Source organism: Nipponia nippon, unplaced genomic scaffold, assembly GCF_047370975.1.
Source record: "Nipponia nippon isolate SJK-2023a ecotype South Korea unplaced genomic scaffold, ASM4737097v1 scaffold_3, whole genome shotgun sequence".
Lineage (NCBI taxonomy): Eukaryota > Metazoa > Chordata > Aves > Pelecaniformes > Threskiornithidae > Nipponia > Nipponia nippon.
The window spans coordinates 84,669,437-84,690,093 of NW_028262347.1; the positions used below are offsets into that span (position 1 = coordinate 84,669,437).

At 47.2% G+C, this 20,657-nt stretch overlaps 1 protein-coding gene across 1 annotated transcript; it reads left to right on the forward strand.

Annotated features, from left to right (window-relative positions):
* Positions 1 to 4,404: 4,404 nt before the first annotated feature.
* On the forward strand, positions 4,405 to 11,502 carry LOC104014475 (C-type lectin domain family 4 member E). Its single transcript, XM_087765664.1, is given in 7 exon segments — positions 4,405 to 4,593; positions 5,552 to 5,647; positions 6,712 to 6,726; positions 6,729 to 6,803; positions 10,007 to 10,158; positions 10,367 to 10,497; positions 10,793 to 11,502. Coding segments are annotated over 7 exon segments (678 nt in total). The 5' UTR covers positions 4,405 to 4,544; the 3' UTR covers positions 10,953 to 11,502.
* The last annotated feature ends 9,155 nt before the right edge of the window (positions 11,503 to 20,657 follow it).

Here is a 20,657-nt window from a genome sequence, read left to right on the forward strand (position 1 = left end):
AGGCAGTCTGTGAGCACCAACCTTCTTTTCTCCAGGCTGAACAGCTCTAACTTTCTCAGTATCTGCTCATATGAAAGATGCTCCAAAAGATGCTCCATTCGCCTTTTCAAGACATAGGAAACTTCCCTCAAATACTGCAGGCTGTCAAAGACACTGGTTTTGCAATGAGATTGTCCTTTTCCTGTAGATTATTCAGACACATGGTTAGTGGCATGGTCAGCTGCCTGGGTGACAACCTGCAAAGAACAATCCAGCATTGTCCTCATGACTTTGGTGACTCTCCAGACAACAGGCAATATTCCTTCTCTGTCCTCTTGTTAGCATTCGCTCTGTGGCCTACTCAGTGCAAAGCAGGATGTGCTGCAGGATGTGCTACATGATGGGCTGGAGATGTTTTCAAATATGAAATACTTTCAAATATGAAATACAAATACTACATGTTGGCTGAACAGGTGTCCTGGAATAAAAGCAAGGACACCAGCACAGGGTTGGGGTCCCACATGGTAGTGATCGATACAGAAGAAAATCAGGTACCTGGGAGTCTTCCAAGCTGGTCCTCAAATTGGCCAGTGTCTGCTCCTCTGAAGTCTCTGGTTGTGATCCTGGGTTTTGCCCTGCTCCCTCCTCACAAGATCCTGAACTCCAACATCTCATAGTCACCACAGCCAAGCCTGCTCTCAGCCTTTACTTCTCAAACCAATTCTTCCTCATTTGTAAGTGTGAGAGCCAGCAGAGCATGTCTCCTCATCAGGTCCTCCATAACCTGTGTCAGGAAGTTATCATCAAGGCACTCCAGAAACCTCCTGGATTGCTTGTACTTTGCTGCTGAAAACAAAGCTGCACAAACTGCTAAGCCTGCTGGCTGCCTCTGTTAGCTGCGCTCTCATACATGCTGCTGGGGCTCAGGACTGTGGAGCTGGTCTTTAGCTCTTGAAAGTGCAAAGCAAACAGGTACATTGGGAAGAACTTCCCGTGGGATTAAGTCTCTCTTCCTGTATTGTCACAGCTGGTAGCACTTCCTCTGTGTTTTCTGCCTTTCACTTTGTCAGTATTCCCTTTGAGACTGCTTGCCTTTATTTGACTGTTGCAGATAAGTCTTTCTCTTCAAATCATTCTGAATTCAAGAAAAATGGAAAGCAGGACTCCCCAGAGGGTTCAAGTTGATGGAGAAACTGCCATCAACTCCTGAGAATGGGTTAAGTAGATCCAACAAGTTCATTTCTGAATGTGAGCACACTTGCTGTTCTTTGTTGGTACTTGGAACTCTCTCATACATTCTCCATCCTGCTTCAGGTGGCTGGTTGCTTCTAAAACCAGGCACCTTCAGTGCTCCCAACATGTGGTTTGCTGTGTTTCCATCTCTTAAATAGGAGCCGCAACTAATTGCTTGTGTGGTATAATCTTGCAGAAAAGCTGATGAAGTTTTGTCTTCCAGCTTCTGGCTTTCAGCTTCTCATATCCTGAGTACCTCTGAGGGAAGTTGAATTCTGTCTTCTCCTGCAACCTTGAGTCCTGCAAGACAGCTTGTAACTGCAACATTTTCCTTAGTTCATGTCCCATCGATCTTGTCTGTATCCATGCCGTGCTTGTTGACTCTTGTCTGTACTGCAAGGGTCTGTGAAAGATTCTCCAGTGCCTGTTCTAGGAGTGCGCTTGTTATAACCAAGCACCACTGTCTTCAGTGGTTCAGGGGCAGGAGTCCCTGGCAATTCTGCATTGCCAGGTGCCACCCTGTTGTCCCAGCACACTGATCTGACACATATTTGTGAAGTGAAATAACCAAGGGTCACTCGTGAAGCTCTTCATAACTGGAGCAAGTAGAAAACAGCTGAGAATCTTTACTTACAGAACCATGGCAAGACATGCAGGAAGACTGAGGTCCTTGATACATGCTCTCCCCAAGCATGCTGCTGGAACAGCATAGAGCAGGAAAGAGAAATAAGTTCCTGCCATTTTGGAAATATAAGGTATTTGCAATGGTTCCAGAGCCTTCCACTGAGGAGGTAACCTCTCCCATCACTGGTCCCAGCTGCCTGGCACCAGGACTAGCAAGGAGTTTCTGTGCAGGCCAATGCAGATTTTGTCTACCATCACCACTTTGAGACTCTCTATCCCAGAGTGGGACAGAGCTGTTTTAGTCACCTGAATGTTGTGAGGTCTGCTGTTGATTTGCTGGAAAGAGTAGCTTGGTTTGTGATGCCGAAAAGAAAGTCATTTGCTGTGTCTCTGCTTTAGACCTTGTGCACACACCAAAGTGCTTTCATGTGAGGGTGCTTGCACAGGCCTTCATCTTGGTCAAATGGCCTGGACAGCAACAAATGATAAAACAGGAACATAAACGTAAACAGCTGTGTGAACTGAATACCTGAAACTATCTGAGAGGGCATTTGCCCCAAACCCACTATTGTTAAAGAAGAATGTGACCATCAACTGGCTTAACAGTAACCAGGGAACTAGCAAAAGGCTTTTGAGACAGAGAAGAATCAGTCTGAAAAAAAAAGTTTAGAATAAGCAAGAACATTTTTAATAGAGAGAAGAGAGAGAATTGGGAGGGAAGTGGCTGTCAAAATCTGGTCTGACAGTTGCCCTGCAACTTTGCAATCTGTCTGTAACAGAGCATCCTCCCTGTTGGATATCATGGGTAGCCTGCATTCCTGGCAGTAAGGCGTGCAACATGTACAGACCCACAATTTCAGTGTGCATATGTGACCTTGTGCTTTCTCACTGACCTGTGGGTTAGCAGACTGTAGGAAGTGGCGTGGATACACACAAACCCTACATCTCCAGCAGGAACTGTGTGAGAATAGGGGAACCCCTGCTCCCAGAAAAGGGGATGTGTTCTTGCAGTCTGCACTTCCTGTGGCAAGGGTGGGAGGTTGCACAAGTAAACATGTGAGTGTGTGTGTATGTGGGGGTTAGAGCTTTCGGGAATCAGTTACATAAAGATGTTTAGAAATTTGTAAGTGTTTATTAAAATTTTGTGGCTGGTATTGTGCTTTAGCTGTTGGATTGCTGATACTGATCCTGAATTTACAGGTCATGGCTTGTCAGTTAATTACCTGTCATGAATAAATCGTTAAACTGCTTAGATCCATCCTGATTAGATTTAAACCACATGAACTGAGCACATTTTCCTTCTGACAGTTTTGCACCCTCTGCATTCTCCATACTGATCAGCCGAAGTCAGCTCCCTGCCCATATGCGCAAAAGCAAGTATTTTAGAGCAATAACAAATACAATGAATTCTCATTTTTGGGCATCTGTGGTGCAATTCAGTTCTGTTCTCCAGCATGACAGCTGGGAACTTTTTAAAATGTCACTTGAGAGTCTCTCACTGCGCTGTGAACCCAGTAGCTAGAGCTTTCTAATAGCTCATTACCTTCCATGACAATACCAGCAAACACATGTATGGACCATCTTTCCAATGCAACAGAGCTGTTGGGTGGTTTGAGCCTGCCTGCAGCCTGTTGTGCATGAAGAAACATACTCAGAGGATATTTTCTACATACAATTAGGCTTGTCCTCATTTGTAACTGGTTTTGTGCCCTGCTCTTTTGAGACTTCAACTGATATGCTTGTGCTATTGTGTTAGCTATTCTATTCCTTCCTCAGTGCATCCATGCATGCCTCTTCACAGGGAGAAACTAGCTGATGCAACATGGAAGAGCAAAGGCTGCGTACCCACCCCTGTCCGTTCAGAGTACAATGAGATCCAGTAGCGATTCTTTATCCTTAGGTGTATCCTTAGGGACACTTTATCCTGCAGGGTTTTGAATCAAGTTGCCTTGAGCAGTGCTAGAACCACGACATATGGCTGTGCCTTTTATAGTCGTGACCAAGTAAAACTTCATGATCTGTAATGCACAGGGATTCTGGCACCGTCTAGTGATCCCTTCTGACCTCCAGCTCCATAATGACAGGTCATATGCAATTCCTCCACTCAAAGCTCCATCCTCTTTTCATGAGCAATTAGTTAAAAACAGTGTTGGCAAGTTCTTTGTTGTGCTGTGGGTTACTGAGCTCAGGCTTCACATGGGGACTTGCCCAGACTGAGTCACAGATATGCTTTCCTGACATGTTTTGACACCCTTTTGCAGGACATTGTGAGTGGGTTTAGCCCTTTGCTAGCAAATACCAACAGCGTAGGCATTTTCACTCACATACATACTCACTCACCGGGGAAGAAAAACCACCAAAGAGGTAAGGCCAGTAGTATGTCCTGTGAAACTGCTTGGATACATGCAAAAGGAGATTGTTTGAGCTGGAATGATAGTATTCTTCATTTGTTTTAATTTGCCTCTGTGAGTGTCTGTGTTGCAACGTGCATCTTGTGAAATGTCCTGGCAGAGAAATTATGAAAACTCCCCTGTCTCCATGTGCTGTGGGCAACACCCAGGATACGGCTTTTTCTGCACACTGGATTAGAGACGGTGAAGGCTCCTCACCGGTGTGGGAGCTGCCCTAGTGCAGTCTTCTGTGCAGGATGAAGGCTGTATTCATGGCCATATTGGTAACATGGACTCTTGGTGGAGAAGAGTGATACCATGGTAGAGATAATGAACCACCGAGGGAGAGTCAGTCCTGGAACTGCAGGTAACACAAAACTTTCCTTTCTGTCCTCCTGTAGAAGAAGGAGGTGGCGGGGGAATATACAGGGCCGGGACAGATAATGGGCATGGTACAGTGGCTGGCCTCATACCAGGAGAAGGAGCTTAGGTCAATAGCAAAACAACAGATGAGGGAACTGAGGAGTGCCTGGGCTGGGAGAATGACCTTTTTCCCAGAGCCAGGGAGAATGAAAGTCCAGGCAGACTATGGTCTGCTATCCCCTTCAGTGTTTTTTCTTTAAACGATGGGACTGAAGAGTGCTACCCTACTATCGTTATCCAGGTAAAACTATCTGCATCAAGATAAACACAAGTCACTGGTCCCATCTCTGGTGTCTCTAAGGAGAACCAAGCAAGGGCTCTCCAACATCTTCAAAATGCCCATTCTCCCTCTGGAAACAATCTTTTCTGTGTATCTGCCTCTGCAAACACTGAGCTGGACAGTCACTCCTTTGAGTGACTGTACACTATTGCATAGAAGGGCTTGCAGGATAGAGCCAAAATAAAGGTAGTTGAGAGAAAGAAGCTCTAAAGAGAGATGAAGAGGAGGGAGGTTTGGAAAGAGCATTCAGTGAAAGACGGGGTAATGGAGGGCAACAAGGAAGATGTGTTGAGGAGAAAGGAGGTGTGACAGGACAAAGAAAGGAGGAGTGCAGTTTGGGGAGAGTACAGGCAGGGCTTGTGATAGAAAGTGAAATAAAAGAGCAGCTTCAGGGTAGCCCCCATGTTGCCCTACTGTGTGGGTCTGACCCACTGCTAATGACAGGCAGCAGGACCTGGATACAGCAGGACCTGGATACAGCAAGACCTGGTTACAGCACCTGTGGGGCTCCCCAGTCCTTGGAACAAGGGTACCAGCGGGTTGTTGGGGTACGGAGCCACCTGGGTTATCCTGCCCCCAACTCTGGGCTGGGGGATTCCCACTCTTGCCTTGTATTTTTCAGCCCCGGCAGAAGAGAGAAGTTGCTCCTGGCTGAACCCCTGGGTCTTCCTTGTTTCTGTCCTTGCCATCAAAACTGCCTTTGTAACCATCTGCCTTGGTGGGTTCCAGCATCTCTTAATTCCCCTGGGGTGAAGGGAACAGTTGACTACCTTTTGTCAGATGGAAAAATAATATCCTAGTCTCTCTGCCAGGAGGCAAATGCTCTTTGCTAAAATAGCCTGTTCTGCTGCCCCTCTCCTGCCTCTGCCCTCTTAGTCAGGGAGTAGGGTCCCTTCCACAGTTAAAGCTCGTTCCCTGTCAGGGCCTTCCCACTGCTCCTCTCACTTTCCCACCTGCCTGTATAAAGCCAGTCCTGGATGAAACCAGTCCATTTCTCCCCTCCCACCAAGAGCTGAGAAGTATCTTTAGTGTCAGAGGGCATCTGAGTAGATTCCCCGAAGGCTGGCTGTTGGATGTTGGCTCTCCTGACCTGGTTTCTCTCTCAGAGCTCCCTGTGACGATGTTGCAGCCAAAGAGCCAATGTGATCTCCTTAGAAATACTGGTACCAGGCTGCCCATATTTTAGCAGGTTGGGAGTGAATCCATTAAAATGCTCCAGCTGCATCCCACCCACACTGACTGGACCAATCAAAAGGGAAATCCTTTGCTTGTACTGTCCTGGAGTATGTTATTGCTCTGTGATGATTTGTCTGTGCTTCTTCTTAACTCCCTTGGGTGAGGCCTCAACACTCAACAGTTCTACCACTTCTTGATACGGCTAAAAGTGGTGGTCTAAAGCTGCAATGCCTGGGAAGATTAAGAGGGAATGTATATTAATATTCCACCTTTATTAAGCCTATCCCATGACTTCTTTGACCCTTTCCTGACCCCATCCTCAAAGGATGTCTAAGCTGGTTTTGTCAGCTGGGAAAATGAGTCTCTCAGCCAGCAGAGGTGAGAGGAGCTCATCCGATTAATTCCTGTTCAAAGGAGGGAGTGACCAGTAGTGGGAGAAATGGCCTGCTGTTTCTCATCTCCTTGTCCAGTACAGATTTCAGAGCTTGTTAACGTAACAGTCTCTGTGAGGGCTCTAAGCCAGAAGGCAGAGGATAGGACAAGTTGCTCATGAATGAGGAGGAAAGGATGACAGTAGCACTTTCTTTCTCTTTCCTCTCCTCCCAGTTGTTTTGCTTGATGGAAGTATGCCCAGTACAAGACTCTGCTCCAGAACGCTACAGAGTGGCGCTGCGTCCCCAGCATATTTGCAGGCAAAAGTGAGTGATGCTAAGAGCCTCATAAGCAACACTAAGACCCTCATCAAAATTTACTTTGGTGTCAGTCAGCCTTTGAGGTTGGGAATGTGCTTGTCAGCCAGAGCTGGATTGTTTTAAGGAAGGAAGCTGGAGAATTGAGGAAAGCAAATGCTGTATTGCACAATTTTACTTAGGATACTATGAAAGCACAGTTTGGGCCAGTGGAAGAGGGTGGGTTGTTCCAGACCTACCTTTGACCACCCTTCCTACTCTTCCCCTCTCACTGACCCTCACACAAACCCTCAACTGCTAGTCCAGTTCACTAATCTAGCTGAAAGTGCTTCATCCTTTTGTAAGGGCTGGTTTGATCCAGCTCCACTCCCTGTGCTGGCTCACTGCTTGTTCATGCAAGCATCATGGTCAGTGCAATGGACAGAGGTAGGAGTGGTAGGAGAATGTTGTTACGCAGTTTAGAGTAGCTGGAAAGGTGGGCTGCAGTCACACATGAAGTGATGGAAATGGCAAGTGCAAATTCCCAAACTCAGTTCAGAGATCTGTTCTTACTTGTGCACTGCATTCAGAAACAGGTTGCAGTTTGCACAGAGGCTAACACCTACATGTTAAGTACATAGCTAGCTGTTCAGACTCCCTTTACAGTCCATGATAAAAAGGTGCTTGCAGGTATAAAATAGGCATAGTCCACCTGTTCTTTTGGTGGACATCTATGGAAGGCCAGACAAGCTGTGTTCTACATATGCTTGATTTGCTGTTCCATGTAAAAAAAAACCCTGCCTAGCTCCACAACGCAAAAGCATGTACATTGAACAGCAGAAAGACTCTTCCAACCAACACACTTAAGAATTCAGAAGAAATTGTCCAGCATTGCTTAGTCATGTGGGAAAACTTTAGCTTTCATTGTGGAGTTAGGAATGGATGGAAAAATTTTGCAGAGTACATGATGGCTACAGGCCATCCTCCAGCAGTTCAGTGTAAGATCAGGGTGGGCAGCACAGAGACAGAGAGCTCCAAGTTCCTTAAACTTCTTAAACTTGATTTTGCATATTTTCTGATGCTCTCTAGTGCCATGGTCTCTCTACAAAAGTACATAATGATGCACCTTGAGTGGATCTAATATATAAGAGCACAGGTAGGTTAACAAAAGTTTTCCTAGCTGTTCCACTCACTGGACTCTACTCCCTCCATTTCACACCAAGAATGGGGTGTGAGATTCTGTGCTGGGAAGACAGCTCTTGAAGGGCACAGGGTTATTTGGGTCCACCTTGTAGTATGAATATGATGTGCTTGCTTGCTTTGGGTGGGCTGGAGCATTGGCTTGACCAGGGCATTGTCACTGCATGCGACCTCCTGAAGAGTGCCTGACTGAGAAACTCAAGAAGAGAGTCCCTGTGAGGTCTGAGATTCAGAGCAAGCATCTAATGCAGCACATGCTCCCACAGCATTCTCCTGGAGAAGCTGGCTGCTCACGACTTGGATGGGTGCACGCTGCGCTGGGCTAAAAACTGTCCGGACGGCTGAGCCCAGGGAGTGGTGGTAAATGGAGTCAAATCCAGTTGGCGGCCGGTCACGAGTGGTGTTGCCCAGGGCTCAGTGTTGGGGCCGGTCCTGTTCAACATCTTCATTGATGATCTGGATGAGGGGATCGAGTGCACCCTCAGTAAGTTTGCAGATGACACCAGGTTGGGTGGAAGTGTCGATCTGCTGGAGGGTAGGAAGGCCCTGCAGAGGGACCTGGACAGGCTGGATTATTGGGCCAGGGCCAACTGTATGAGGTTCAACAAGGCTCAGTGCCGGGTCCTGCCCTTGGGTCACAACAACCCCATGCAATGCTACAGGCTGGGGGAAGAGTGGCTGGAGAGCTGTCTGGCAGAAAAGGACCTGGGGGTGTTGGTTGACAGCTGCCGGAACATGAGCCAGCAGTGTGCTCAGGTGGCCAAGAGGGCCAATGGCATCCTGGCCTGTTTCAAGAATAGTGTGGCCAGCAGGACCAGGGAGGTGATAGTGCCCCTGTACTCGGCATTGGTGAGGCCATACCTTGAGTACTGTGTTTGGTTTTTGGCCCCTCACTACAAGAAGGACATCAAGGTGCTGGAGCGTGTCCAGAGGAGGGCAATGAATTTGGTGAAGGGTCTAGAGAACAGGTCATATGAGGAGCAGCTGAGGGAACTGGGGTTGTTTAGCCTGGAGAAGAGGAGGCTGAGGGGAGACCTTATTGCTCTCTACAACTCCCTGAAAGGAGGTTGTAGCCAGGTGGAGGTCAGTCTCTTCCCCCTAGTAACGAGTGATAGGACGAGAGGAAACGGCCTCAAGCTGTGCCAGGGGAGGTTTAGGTTAGACATTAGGAAAAACTTCTTCACCGAGAGGGTGGTCAAGCACTGGAACAGGCTGCCCAGGGAAGTGGTTGAGTCTCCATCCCTGGAGGTATTTAAAGAATGGATAGATGTGGTGCTCGAGGACATGGTATAAGTGATGGACTTGGCAGTGATAGGTTGACGGTTGGACTCGATGGTCTTAAGGGTCTTTTCCAACCTTGACGATTCTATGATTCTATGATTCTATGCAAGGGTATATTTGTTTGTTGACTTTATTGGATGAACTTTTCAGCCTGATATATTCTATACAGAGATATATGCAGGGTATAATATACACAGCTCATAGATACAGATATATAGCCTCAAAGCATGTAGCCTCATGCATTGAGATAATATATCTGTGTTTTTTTAATCCATCTTGTGATTTTCTGGCTATAAGGCAGATCTCTAGGAAAACGTGGCTACTGTAGGGAACTACCTGCAGTGGCAGAGCAGTTTACTGTACATGTCTGTCAGTCTGCATGAGTTGACAGCTAAACACTTGGACAACATTTCTCTGATGGAAGTTTTCCCAGGGGAGCGTAAGCCAACTACTTCCCATCTCGCTTCCTCAGGAAGGGTAAGGCAGAAACTGTGTCTCTCACCAAACAGGGGTTGCATGGACATGACAGAACAGACAGAGAAAGGGAAAGGCACTTCAGGCAGGGGCCTTGTGACAGGAGTCTGTCAGGCTGTTGACAGCTTTACTTGTCGAGCATGGAAGAGAGCATTTACCCCTTCTGGATTAAAAGTGTCGTTCAAACTGCTCCCCTAACACTGGGACCCTACATTGAGCTCACTAAGATGAAGGACAGCACATCTTGTTCAAAAGCAGAATTTTTTTTCCCCCCCTAGAGGAGAGCTGGATGTGCTGCCTGAAGGGCTGGAAACACTTTCAAAACAGCTGCTATTATCTGTCAGCTGATAAGATGAGCTGGGCTGAGAGTGAGCGGAACTGCACTGGGATGGGCTCCCACCTGGTGGTGATCAACACCAAAGCAGAGCAGGTACGTGCAGGGCTGAGAGGGGCGCAGCAGCCGGGGACACGATGCCAGGCCCTGGAGGGGTCTCAGAGCCCCTCCTTGCTCCTGCAGGGGAGGGGGGATGTCCTTTCTGCATCCCTTCAGCACCGGCTGCTCCCCTCTGCCACCAGCCCCACCCCACAGGGACTCCTCTGCTCACTCCTGCACCTCACAAACATTGTGCTTTTCCCAGGAATTCCTCTTCAACTGGGCGAAAGGAGTAGTTACTAACGCCTATGAAACAAAATACTACATAGGCTTAACTGCTTACGAAAATGGGCAATGGCAATGGGTGGATCTGACTCCATATAAGAAGGCAGCCACGTGAGTATCCCGGAGGAGTGAGGAAGGTCCTGTAATTCACATCCCTCAGTCCAAGTGACCAATACACTGTGAAGGCACATATGTGTCAGAGAGGGGTCTCTGTCCCTAACTGCACTAAAAGTCAGAAAACTTGACTAGCTTTCTAGTCAAAACCATGACTAGTCTTTCCCTTGCCAGAGCTCCTGATCTCTGTTACAGTAATCTTCTCCTTTCTCTTCCACAACTGTTTGAGGTGTCTTCACTCCCATTGTCATGCATGCCAGTGCATTCCCAGTAGAGGAACTTTCTTTTACAGGTTCTGGAAACCTGGGGAACCCAATTTACTCTTTGCAGAAAAATGTGCTGCAATTCACATCAAGGGAAACACAGACACTAACACTTACAGCAACTGGAATAACATCCTTTGCTTCACAAGTTGCTATCGAATTTGTGAACTGGAAGTCAAATTTGTCTGAGGAAGAAAAGTCCACTTTGGATGAAGGACCTGAAGGAGTATCCTTGAGAAAGGGCAGCTCATGAAAGAGCTGATGAAAAGCTGGTCTGAACCCACACACGTGCTTTATCTTGCAATGTAGGATGAGCAAGCCTGCCACAGAATCCCAGCTCTGAAGGACATCAGTTCCTAGCGTGTGCCCCTACATCTCTTTCCAAGCTGAAGATCAGTCCTGGATGAAATCGCTCAGGCTGATGTCAAGGACCTACTGTGCCCTTTTTCAGCCTCCTCCTTCACAGATGGGTGCCCTGATCCTCCAGTACTTTCCTTGACTCCAGGTCCAGTCAATATCTCAATGATGCAGAAAAGGCCCGCTCTCTGTTTCATGAAAGGATACTGGTCCTATGAATCACTGGAGCAGAATTTGAAAGAGCATTCAGTAGAGTGTGCTTGGCCCACCCCTGAAGGGCACAATTATTCATGGCTTATATCTTTAATGTTTCCTTCTTCCTTCAACTATATTCTGTGTTCATAAGTTAAAACATATCCATAAATGTTAATTCTGCTCTTTGCATGAGGCTCTCTTCTGAGTGACAAGTCCCAGCCCCTCGCCAACCCAACCTCTCTGCATGGTGGATTTAACTTTTCAGTGTGTTTGGCACCTGCAGGTGAGAATATTACTGTGAGTGTGCTGGACTGGCCAGGAACAGGAACAACCTAGTGTTCATCTGCAGAGCATCTCCGAAGATGTGAGAAAGGCTGTGAACCCTTTTGGAGAATCATGTGTGAGGGAAGCAACAGAGCAGGCTGTGTAGTAATCAATGCCAACAACTGTTTGCCCAGGATGTAGCAGAAAGGAGATGGATTTTGGAGATCCTGCTGAGACATGTGGCAGGATTAAGCATGACAATGAAGGGGAGAGAAAGCAACCAAATATCACATGAAGGATAAAAGCCAGAGTCTCCCCAGGAGGGATTTCTAATGTGAGAAAAAGGTAGAAGACCTCTATCAGAGGCATCACTGCAAATCAGCCACACAGAAGTCTTGAGCAAGTGCTCTGCTCCCCTCAAATTCCCCAAACCTCTGTCTGTATATTCCTCCCCTTTCATCAGTGATATCCATACTCCCTGAAGAGCTATGAGTTTCCAGTTTGGGACTAAAAATACACCCTGAAAAATCAGTTCTGGGTGATTTTTTTTTATTATTATTCATTGAATTCTGAGCACAATTTTGTGTCATTTCCACCTGAAGCAATGTATTTGCCAGGTTTCTGTTTTCTGGACCAAAAAGCTTGGCTGCTGCAAGGTCTTGGTCTCCTGTTTCCTAGAGTTACCGGGATCTTTTCATAATGGTGAAAACTTTGTTGTCCTGTCCAACAAGACAGCAAACAAAAACATTGCAATGGACTTCTCTTTTTGATTTCCCCCAACTTGTTTCTGGAAACCACAGCAGCAGGGTTTTGAGGAAGCAAATGGGGCAGATAAGACACACAGAGAGTGACCAATGTTTTACAGGAGGTTTTAGAGGCAGCTGCAGTTCTCACTACTGGGAGGTGGTATGGGAGAGAGCAAAACTCGCACCAGAAGATGGGTCTGCAAGAAAATGTAACTTGCTAGAAACAGTCTCCATGCTCCAAATTTGGAATGCGAAGTTTTTCTTGAGATGTCCTGACAAAAGAGGGATCCTGGGAGATGATACTGGGTTTGCCTGCAGAAGTGTTGAAGGGAAGTTCCCATCTCCTTGCAAACACACACATATACATGCATACACAAGTACAAACCCATTCTCTTACATTAGTTTTACAATACAGCAAATGAAGGTAGACAGAAGAATTGGTCCCTGTCCCTGCTTTGTGTAGCTGCTGCTGAGGGATAAGTGGTAAAACATGAAGGCATCTGTAGTCCTTGTTTTCAGGTGGGCATCCCGGCCACATCCCAGCTACCTGTCAGAACTAGACCTGGATGCTCACCATCGCCATTTACTTTTCCTTTGAAAAGGAACTCAGGTCTGAGGATAGGGAAGGAGCCACAGTGACATTCACTTCTGAGGATACGTACGCGAAGACATGGTCTGACTGCAGCAAAAAAAATTCTGTTGTGGTTCAAACCTGAGCTAGCTTCTGGTTTTCCTCGAGAAACCCTGTGATGCCTAGTCTTTGTGATGCTGTCATCAGCTGGAATAAACATCAGAAGAGCCATATTGGAAGGACAGCCTGGGAATACACCTCATCCTCCTGCATATTGCTTCTTTCTGCTGAGGAAAGCACAGCCAGCTCTCCCCACTCCCTCAATCCTACTCTGCAAGTCTCTTTTAGAAATTTCCCAGTGGGAATCTTGTTGTGGGGGAGGTGGTGGTGCCCTGCTGGTTTTGTCCCACCTGCTTAGTTAGCAGCCTAGGTAAAAAGGGAGGTTGGTTTCCTTTCTACTGCTGGCAAGCACTATGTCCACTGATGGCATTATAAGCAAGAGATGGAAATAAAATGCCGGCCATTGCTGGGGGGCGAGAGAGAGAGAAGCAAGAGTGGGAGAGAAACACTAGTGCATTCTGTTTTCAGAGAATGTGATAAAAATGTGTATCCTCTGTGAGCTGGTGCTGAAGATGACATTCATTTTGTGCATGGATGGCATTAGTCGGGAGAAGGCAAGACCGGTGCAAGTACTGTCATCTGGCTTGTAGGATCACCTGGATATCCTGTGACTTTAGGCTTTGTATCTCTACCTGGTTACAAGTAAATACAAACACATTCTTATTTTATATGCAGACAGTCCACATACCAGAGCAAGGTTTTTCACCTGCTGTTTTTGTGCTCACACAACACCTTGCTCTCTCTTAGCAGCTTAATTATAAATCATTTCTCTTGACATGCTTTTAGACAACCTCCTGGTTTCCTGCAAAGGCCTTAGCTGATTATGAGGTCCAGTACTCCTGCATCATCTCTTGCTTACAGCAAGTCACCTGCCACTCTCAGTGTCACTGTGATTTACATTCACCTGATGGTAATCGACACCTGCTGGGGAGAATGAGTGGTGGGAAGGCTGTTGTGGTAAAAGATGTGATGTGAGACCCTGAAGTCTCACATTGTAAGGGTCTCCCACACTGCAGAGACATTTCTACCATTCTGTCACCTCAGGGCTTGATCTCTGCCATACCTCTACACACCCTGGTCCTCCACACTGCCCACGTTGTCCCACATTGACTGATTCAGAATGAGACGGCTTCTCTCCAGGAAGGGCAACTCAGGTGTGAAGGAGCTGGAAAGGAAAAGAGACAGGAATGAGCTAAGATCTGCCCTAGCAGATAAGGACATGTTTGAATCTCTTGGTTTTGCAAACCAAGTAGGATTTTGAGCTCAGCTGCCAAAGGCCTTTGTGTGCTATCCAGCAAGGGCCAGCCAAAGAACCAGTACCAGACACAACAGCAGTATCAGACTACTGTTGAAGGATCTTTTGATCATGCAGCCAACTGATATTCAGCCATATATCTCAAAGCAGCCATGAAGGTCTGGTCTGAGTGGACTTTGGCCGAGGAATCCTGAGGTTTGGGAAGCATTGTGCCAAAGCAATGCAGTGGTGCTTTCTTATCTACAGTTTCTGTACTATGAGAGTGCAATATGAAACTGTGCTGCCATTTGGTACCTTTGATGAATCATAGAGAACTTTAGGTGGGATTGCACATCTGGAGGTCTTTAGTCCTACCTACTGCTAGCAGCAGGACTATCTTCAAGGCCACATGGAGTTACTTAGGTCCTTTTCCTGTTGAGTTTGGACAGTCTCAAGGATGGAGATCCCACAGTCCCTCTGGCCATGTGTTACAGTGCCACACCACTCTCAGGTAAGAATTTGTTTCTTGCACCTGATCCAACTTTCCCTTGCAGCAATGCATGAAACTAATTTTGCTGCTGTTTAGCATACTGACTTGGTGGGATGCAAGGGAATGTATGGGTTAATGAGCTTATGGAGAAGGAACACCCACAGCCTGTGCCTTCTCAACTCCCTTTACACTGAGCCATCGATACATATTTCCAGAGTGCCCAAATCTGTTCACCATTTTACAAAAGAAGAAATTAAAAAAAAAAAAAATCTCTTCCTCTCTCCTCCCCAAGCAGATGTAGAAGTAGTCCTCTGCAGATGACCAATTACAGTTCAAGGGTGCTTTTCATCCACCTCAGAAAATCAGTTATTTCAGACTTTTGCAGTGACAGTTGCTCTGTGGCTCCAAACTAGAACCTCTGGATAAAGCCATTTCCAGCTGTGGGCAATTATAAGGCCCAAATAAATGACCTGAGATACAACGAAATTTAGTTTTCAACCTAAAATGAAATGGTTGGATCCTTCCAGCTCTTCCAACAAGGACTGGGAGCCTCTGGATGGAAAAGGGGTATATTTCTTGGCTGGAAAACAAAAAGGGTCTACAGGGCAGGAGTGGGAGCACTGTCAGAGCTATGTGAGGGGCCCAGAGCTAGAGCAGCAGGTAGTCTGCAAGGCAGAGGTTTCTTGGATCAGAAAAAGCAGGAAGGCAGCTGTTTGCAAGGGCCTTTGACCAAAGGTCTGGCCTGCCTTCCTCCTGAGCAGGAGGCTGCTGCCTCACAGCCCTGCCTGGAGCACGGCGGCCAGCGCTACCCCCGCAGGGCTGCAGGACACCTGTGCTTCTGTGCAGCTTGGCGAGAAATGGGGAGGAGATGGAAATGGCCTGAGTGGGATGTACTTGACAGGAGCCATGCAGGGGGATGCCAGGAGACAGGAGGAGGTGAAGAGAGCTGGGATAGGGCTTGTGAGACCAGCAGCTGTGGCTGGGGAGAGATGGGGAAGGAAGGCAGGGGGGAAGGCAGCTGACCAGGATCTGCTGGGTGGAAAGGGCCCCTTTTGTGAAGAAAACACGTCCTCCTCCTGCCAGAGGAGAGAGAGAAAGACTTCTGTCTGTTCCCTCCACACCTGCTCAGCTACCAGGTAAAGTACCAACCAGCCCTGGGCTATAAGCCTGTGCCATGGGAGTGTAAAGGGCCCGTCATGGCAGCCTGCTGGTGCAGCTCGGGTGGTCGCTGGGACTGCTTGGCACTTGTGCTGCATGGGGAACAGCTGCAAGCTTGTGACACGAAAGCTGTGATGCAGAAAACTTCTACCACATCTCATGGCCCTGAGGAGACAGCTTTTCAAAGCTGCAGCAGCAAAATGCTGCTGCTTCACATCACCAGGTTACCCCAAAGCAGTCTCACCTGCTCAGCAGAAATTTTATTATCCTGCCCAGAAAGGTGCACCTATCCCACACCTATACCACACCGAAATATGCACAGCAATCACAAGTTTTCATGGTCAGGTCCTGCGTGACTACACCTGTAGCAGACACGTTTACCTCAGAGGGTTTCTGCCCTGGTGCGTGCACTGCCCATGGATCAGCCGCCCACAGGCTTGGGCTGGCTGAGAGACAGTGTGAGGCCTTTTGCATGTGACAAACTGAGACAGAATTTGAGCTGGCTTAGAAGAAGACAGGCTGCACAAAGTTCCTGAGTAGAGGCTATGAGACAGGCCTTTGCTTCCCTGTTGACATCTTTCAAATTCATTATAAGATGTTAGAAACTACTGCTGTCCCCAGCTGGAAACATGTACTCCAGTGGGGCCAAGCAATTAAGTTAGAAGTTTGGCCCTTTGTTGCCCAAAAGCTGAATCTTTGCTTTCACAGAAGGTTTGCAGACAAGAGGAGCTGCTCCCTTATTCCTACTTGGACAAACCTGTTGGATTCACAGCATTCACACAGAAGATGCAAAGTTTAGCAGTATTGGCCTCATTTGCCCTGTATTTCTCAAGAAAAATTTGTGTCCAAGCAACCTCTTCCAGAACTTGTTTGGATACTCATAAGAAGTGTCTACACAGTAGGTTGGCCACCCTACACTGCCACATCTTAAATGTTTGAAATGTGCTTAAAGAATAAGGCTTGTTCCTTGATTTCAGGGTGGTGAAGCAGGTCACCTCAGCCTCTCCTCCTTTGGCATAATAAGAGCCAGGATTCAGGGTTTCCCCAGGTTCTCTCTCATGAGATTCCTTCAAGAGAGCCAGGGTGGTCTCTCTTGCTGTAGCCCCACATCCAGGATACCCAATGAATCCTTCACAGATGTTTTCCTGGAATGTTACAAATGTGACAGGCTCTCAAGGAAAAGCAAGCAATTCCTGTTTCCATTCTGGAATGTTATTGCTTTCACAAACACAAGAAATCCTTCCCGTCTGTATGATACCTCTAGGTACCAGCCTCTGCAAGAGGGAAATGTCCTTGCATCAGAAAGGAATTATCAAACTTCTCTTTTCCCTGCCTTCCAGTCGTGTTAGCACCAATTCCCAAGCCATTGGGTAGTTCCAGCCCATACAGCATAGGAATCAGTATAGACTGTGTTAGCTCTGGCTTCAAAAGCTCTGTAACAGCTAGTAACTCAGCTCATTGTGTGGAACTTTTTATTTCCTCAGTTAACTCTGTTTTCCCATCTGCTGAAACAGCTGCAGCTTTACCAAATCAAACACACTCTTAGTCATATGGTTTAGTTTTAGGTAGTCCAGCGAGGAGCAGGGAGTTGGGACTCGATGATCCTTATGGGTCCCTTCCAACTTGAGATATTCTATGATTCTATGATCTTGCAAAACTGTAGCTGTAGCTCTAGCTGGAGGGGTGGGAAAGGTCTCAGAATCATGCAGAGAGGTTTCTCTTCTTTGCCCCTAGAGGAGTTGATAGTTTCTCCCAATGCAGTCTTTGCTGTGACAGCAGAAAGACTTCATTCCAAGTAAACAGAATGATCTCTTTCACACATGCATCAGCACCGAGCTGCACACATGCCCAACATCATCTTCAGCCCTGCTTATCTCTGGTGTGCTCTGACAAGTGGTTTTCGTCATAGAGCATACACACATTGCAAAGTGGCAGACCCAGTGGCTTTAGTCTTCTGCCTTCTCCACACCCAGACCAATGCAGAAGTTTTTACTTCTTTGCTGCCTGTGACAAGTACCTAGAGCCAAACAGAAAAGGAAATCTTGATAAAACATAAAATGAATTCTTCAGTGCTTGAGCAGGGATAGGGGCAGGGCTTGAGCAGACAAGAGTCTCTGTGGGTTGACTGTGGGCCTAAGGGCAGAGGCAGCCCAAACAGAGAGGGTCCAACTCAGGAGCAAGGTGGGAGGTGCAGGACCCCACCAGAATTGCTAAGCTCTGTAGTTACCTTCTTCTCAGCACCTGTACAGATTGGGTGGGAGCCCATCCCGTTGCAGTTCTTGTTCCCATTGCTGGGACATTATATCAGACAGTAAGCACAAGTAGCTGACTTGAAGACCTCTCCAACCTATTGGATAGCAGATCCTGCCTCACCCTGTGTGTGGAGAACAAGCACAGAGCAAACACTAATGATTTCCATGGGATATCCCATAGTCCGCGGGAACCACACAGGATCATTTCCTCCCTATGTCTAAGGATTTGCCATCTTGTGTTTAGGCCTTTGCCGAGACTGGGGTAAAATATGGGCTATGAGAAGATCTTCCTAATATGTTTAGCAGCTCTAGCTACATTAACAAACTGATTATTGTGTATCTAACCACTCATGTAGAAATCTGTGCCTGGAGAAAACCAATAGTATGTCAGTGCAATCAGACTCACCCCTGTCACTATTTCTCCGCTCCCTGACTTGAAATGCAGTCTGTTGCTTTTCTTTGTCCCTACGTCCTACCTCATAGTTGACTCTCCCTCTGTTTTTAAGAACAGCAGTTTTGAGTGGGAACATGTGAGAGCAAGTTAGCCACCTGACTAACACAGGAGGTGTTAAGAAGAGGCAATATCTACATCATTCCTGGTGAGCAACTTTTGCCACAGTCCTCCATTCTAAGGTACTGCAGCAAAGCTTTGTGCTCTTCGCAGCTTTGATGTCCATCCGGATGATATGGAAGAGGACAAGGAGAGGAAAACAAAAGGGGAGAAAGCCTTTTTTTGTTAATTTCTGTAGTTAACCCAATGTCCTCTGGCTATGTTACTTGCAAAAGTGCCATGTGTCACTTTCCTCAGGAGGATCCTTGTGCAGTTCATCTTCCCTTCTTTCCCTGCTGGCTTTTGGGAAGCCATTCTACTGTGTGACACTGCTCACCCTGTCAAAGAGGAATGGGAAACTGAGAGTAATACGGAGCAGGTTGGGATGAGTGTGCTGTGGGACAGATTAATGTTGTGCTGATGTGGAGGCCATATAGTGTGGCTGCACCCCAGAGCCAAAACATGATGAGTCATTTCCAAAATTGTGAGACTGTTTTGCAGCTCTGAAAAGCAAGAAGTGGTAGCTTCCTGTTTCCAGAGTGCTGTGAGTTTTGCTCCTGGAGTGCTGCGGTTTCCGGCCATCCCTCCACAGCTACTGAACTCACCAAAGAGTTATTAAAGCAAATGAAAGCAGTGGATGAAAACTGTCCAAGTAACAAACACTATCACACTGTTAATAGGAGTGTATATCTCCTCTGCTCTGGGTAGTTCCAAACAACAAAGTTATTCATGACTTGTATCCACATGACAACAAGCATCTGTGCCTCCTGCACAAACATTCAAGTACCATACAACAAAACAAACATAACTCCATGAGGGAGGCTCTGCCTATGCCAAAACAGTCCTGTACTGCCATTGCAACCCCATTCTCTCCAAACGCCTACTTGTGTCTGTGAGCTAGGCTAGCAGTTCGGGCAGTTCTGGCAGGAAGAAGGCAGAAGGACACAGTATATATTGCTTCAACAAGGCAGCCTGTGCAGTTCTAGCTCTCCTGCAACTGATACGTAGCAAGGCAACCACAGAGCTGCCATTGCCATTTCTTCTGGCACAGCCATATGGGCAGGAGAATATCCCATATTTCTGCTAGGCATGTGGATTGAGTGGTGGTAGAACACTGCTGGCTCCATGCAGGTGCAACAGTGCTGGTGTGTTGTAGAGCACGGGGGAGCTAGATCTTCAGGCATCCTGGTGGTGTCCCAGGACAGCTGCGTTATTAATGCCCATCTATCAAAGTAGCGCAGAGCTGAGGTGCTAACCTGCTGCTGTGGTTCCCTTTTGGATCTCCTAGACAGACTCAAGGTAAGTAAGTGGGAAGTTTCTTGAAAGTGATCTTTGGATCAGAAGGGGTTGGATCATCTCTCTGTTGGGGCCACCTCTGTCTCAGTGGACAATTCTCTGCTCCAGGGAACTGAGGCCCCCATCTACCAACCCAATATATCATCTAGGCAGGTTTGCTGTCTGCCAGGGGCTTGCATGCGTGATGTTGTGGAAAGATTGTTAACACTTCTGCGGCCCTCAGACTATTAGTCCCTGCTGCTCTTCCATGTGGGTAACAATGATACTTCTGGGGGAGACTTGGAGCATATCAAGCAGGTCAACATGGCTCGGGGAGCAAGGGTCAAGGGCATGGGAGCCCAAGTCATGTTCTCCTTAATCCTGCCAGTGAGGGGGCAGGGCCTGAGGAGGAGTGGGTGGATTCTGTGGGTCAACAACTTGTTGTGCAGCTGGTGTTAGTGTTTTTCACCAAGAAGTGCTGTTTTGTTATGATCCCAGTAAGAAAGACACTCAGACTCTGTAAAGTACGAGTTAAAATGCTATTTATCAGAGATACCACTGTAAAGAAAGACTGGGTAGTAGAGATAATCTTATGTCCCTTCAGATTCTGGGAACCCCGCATTGTGCAGCACTGAATGGGCCTCTGATCAGGTCACAGGACGTTGAGCAGATCCCATCTTTG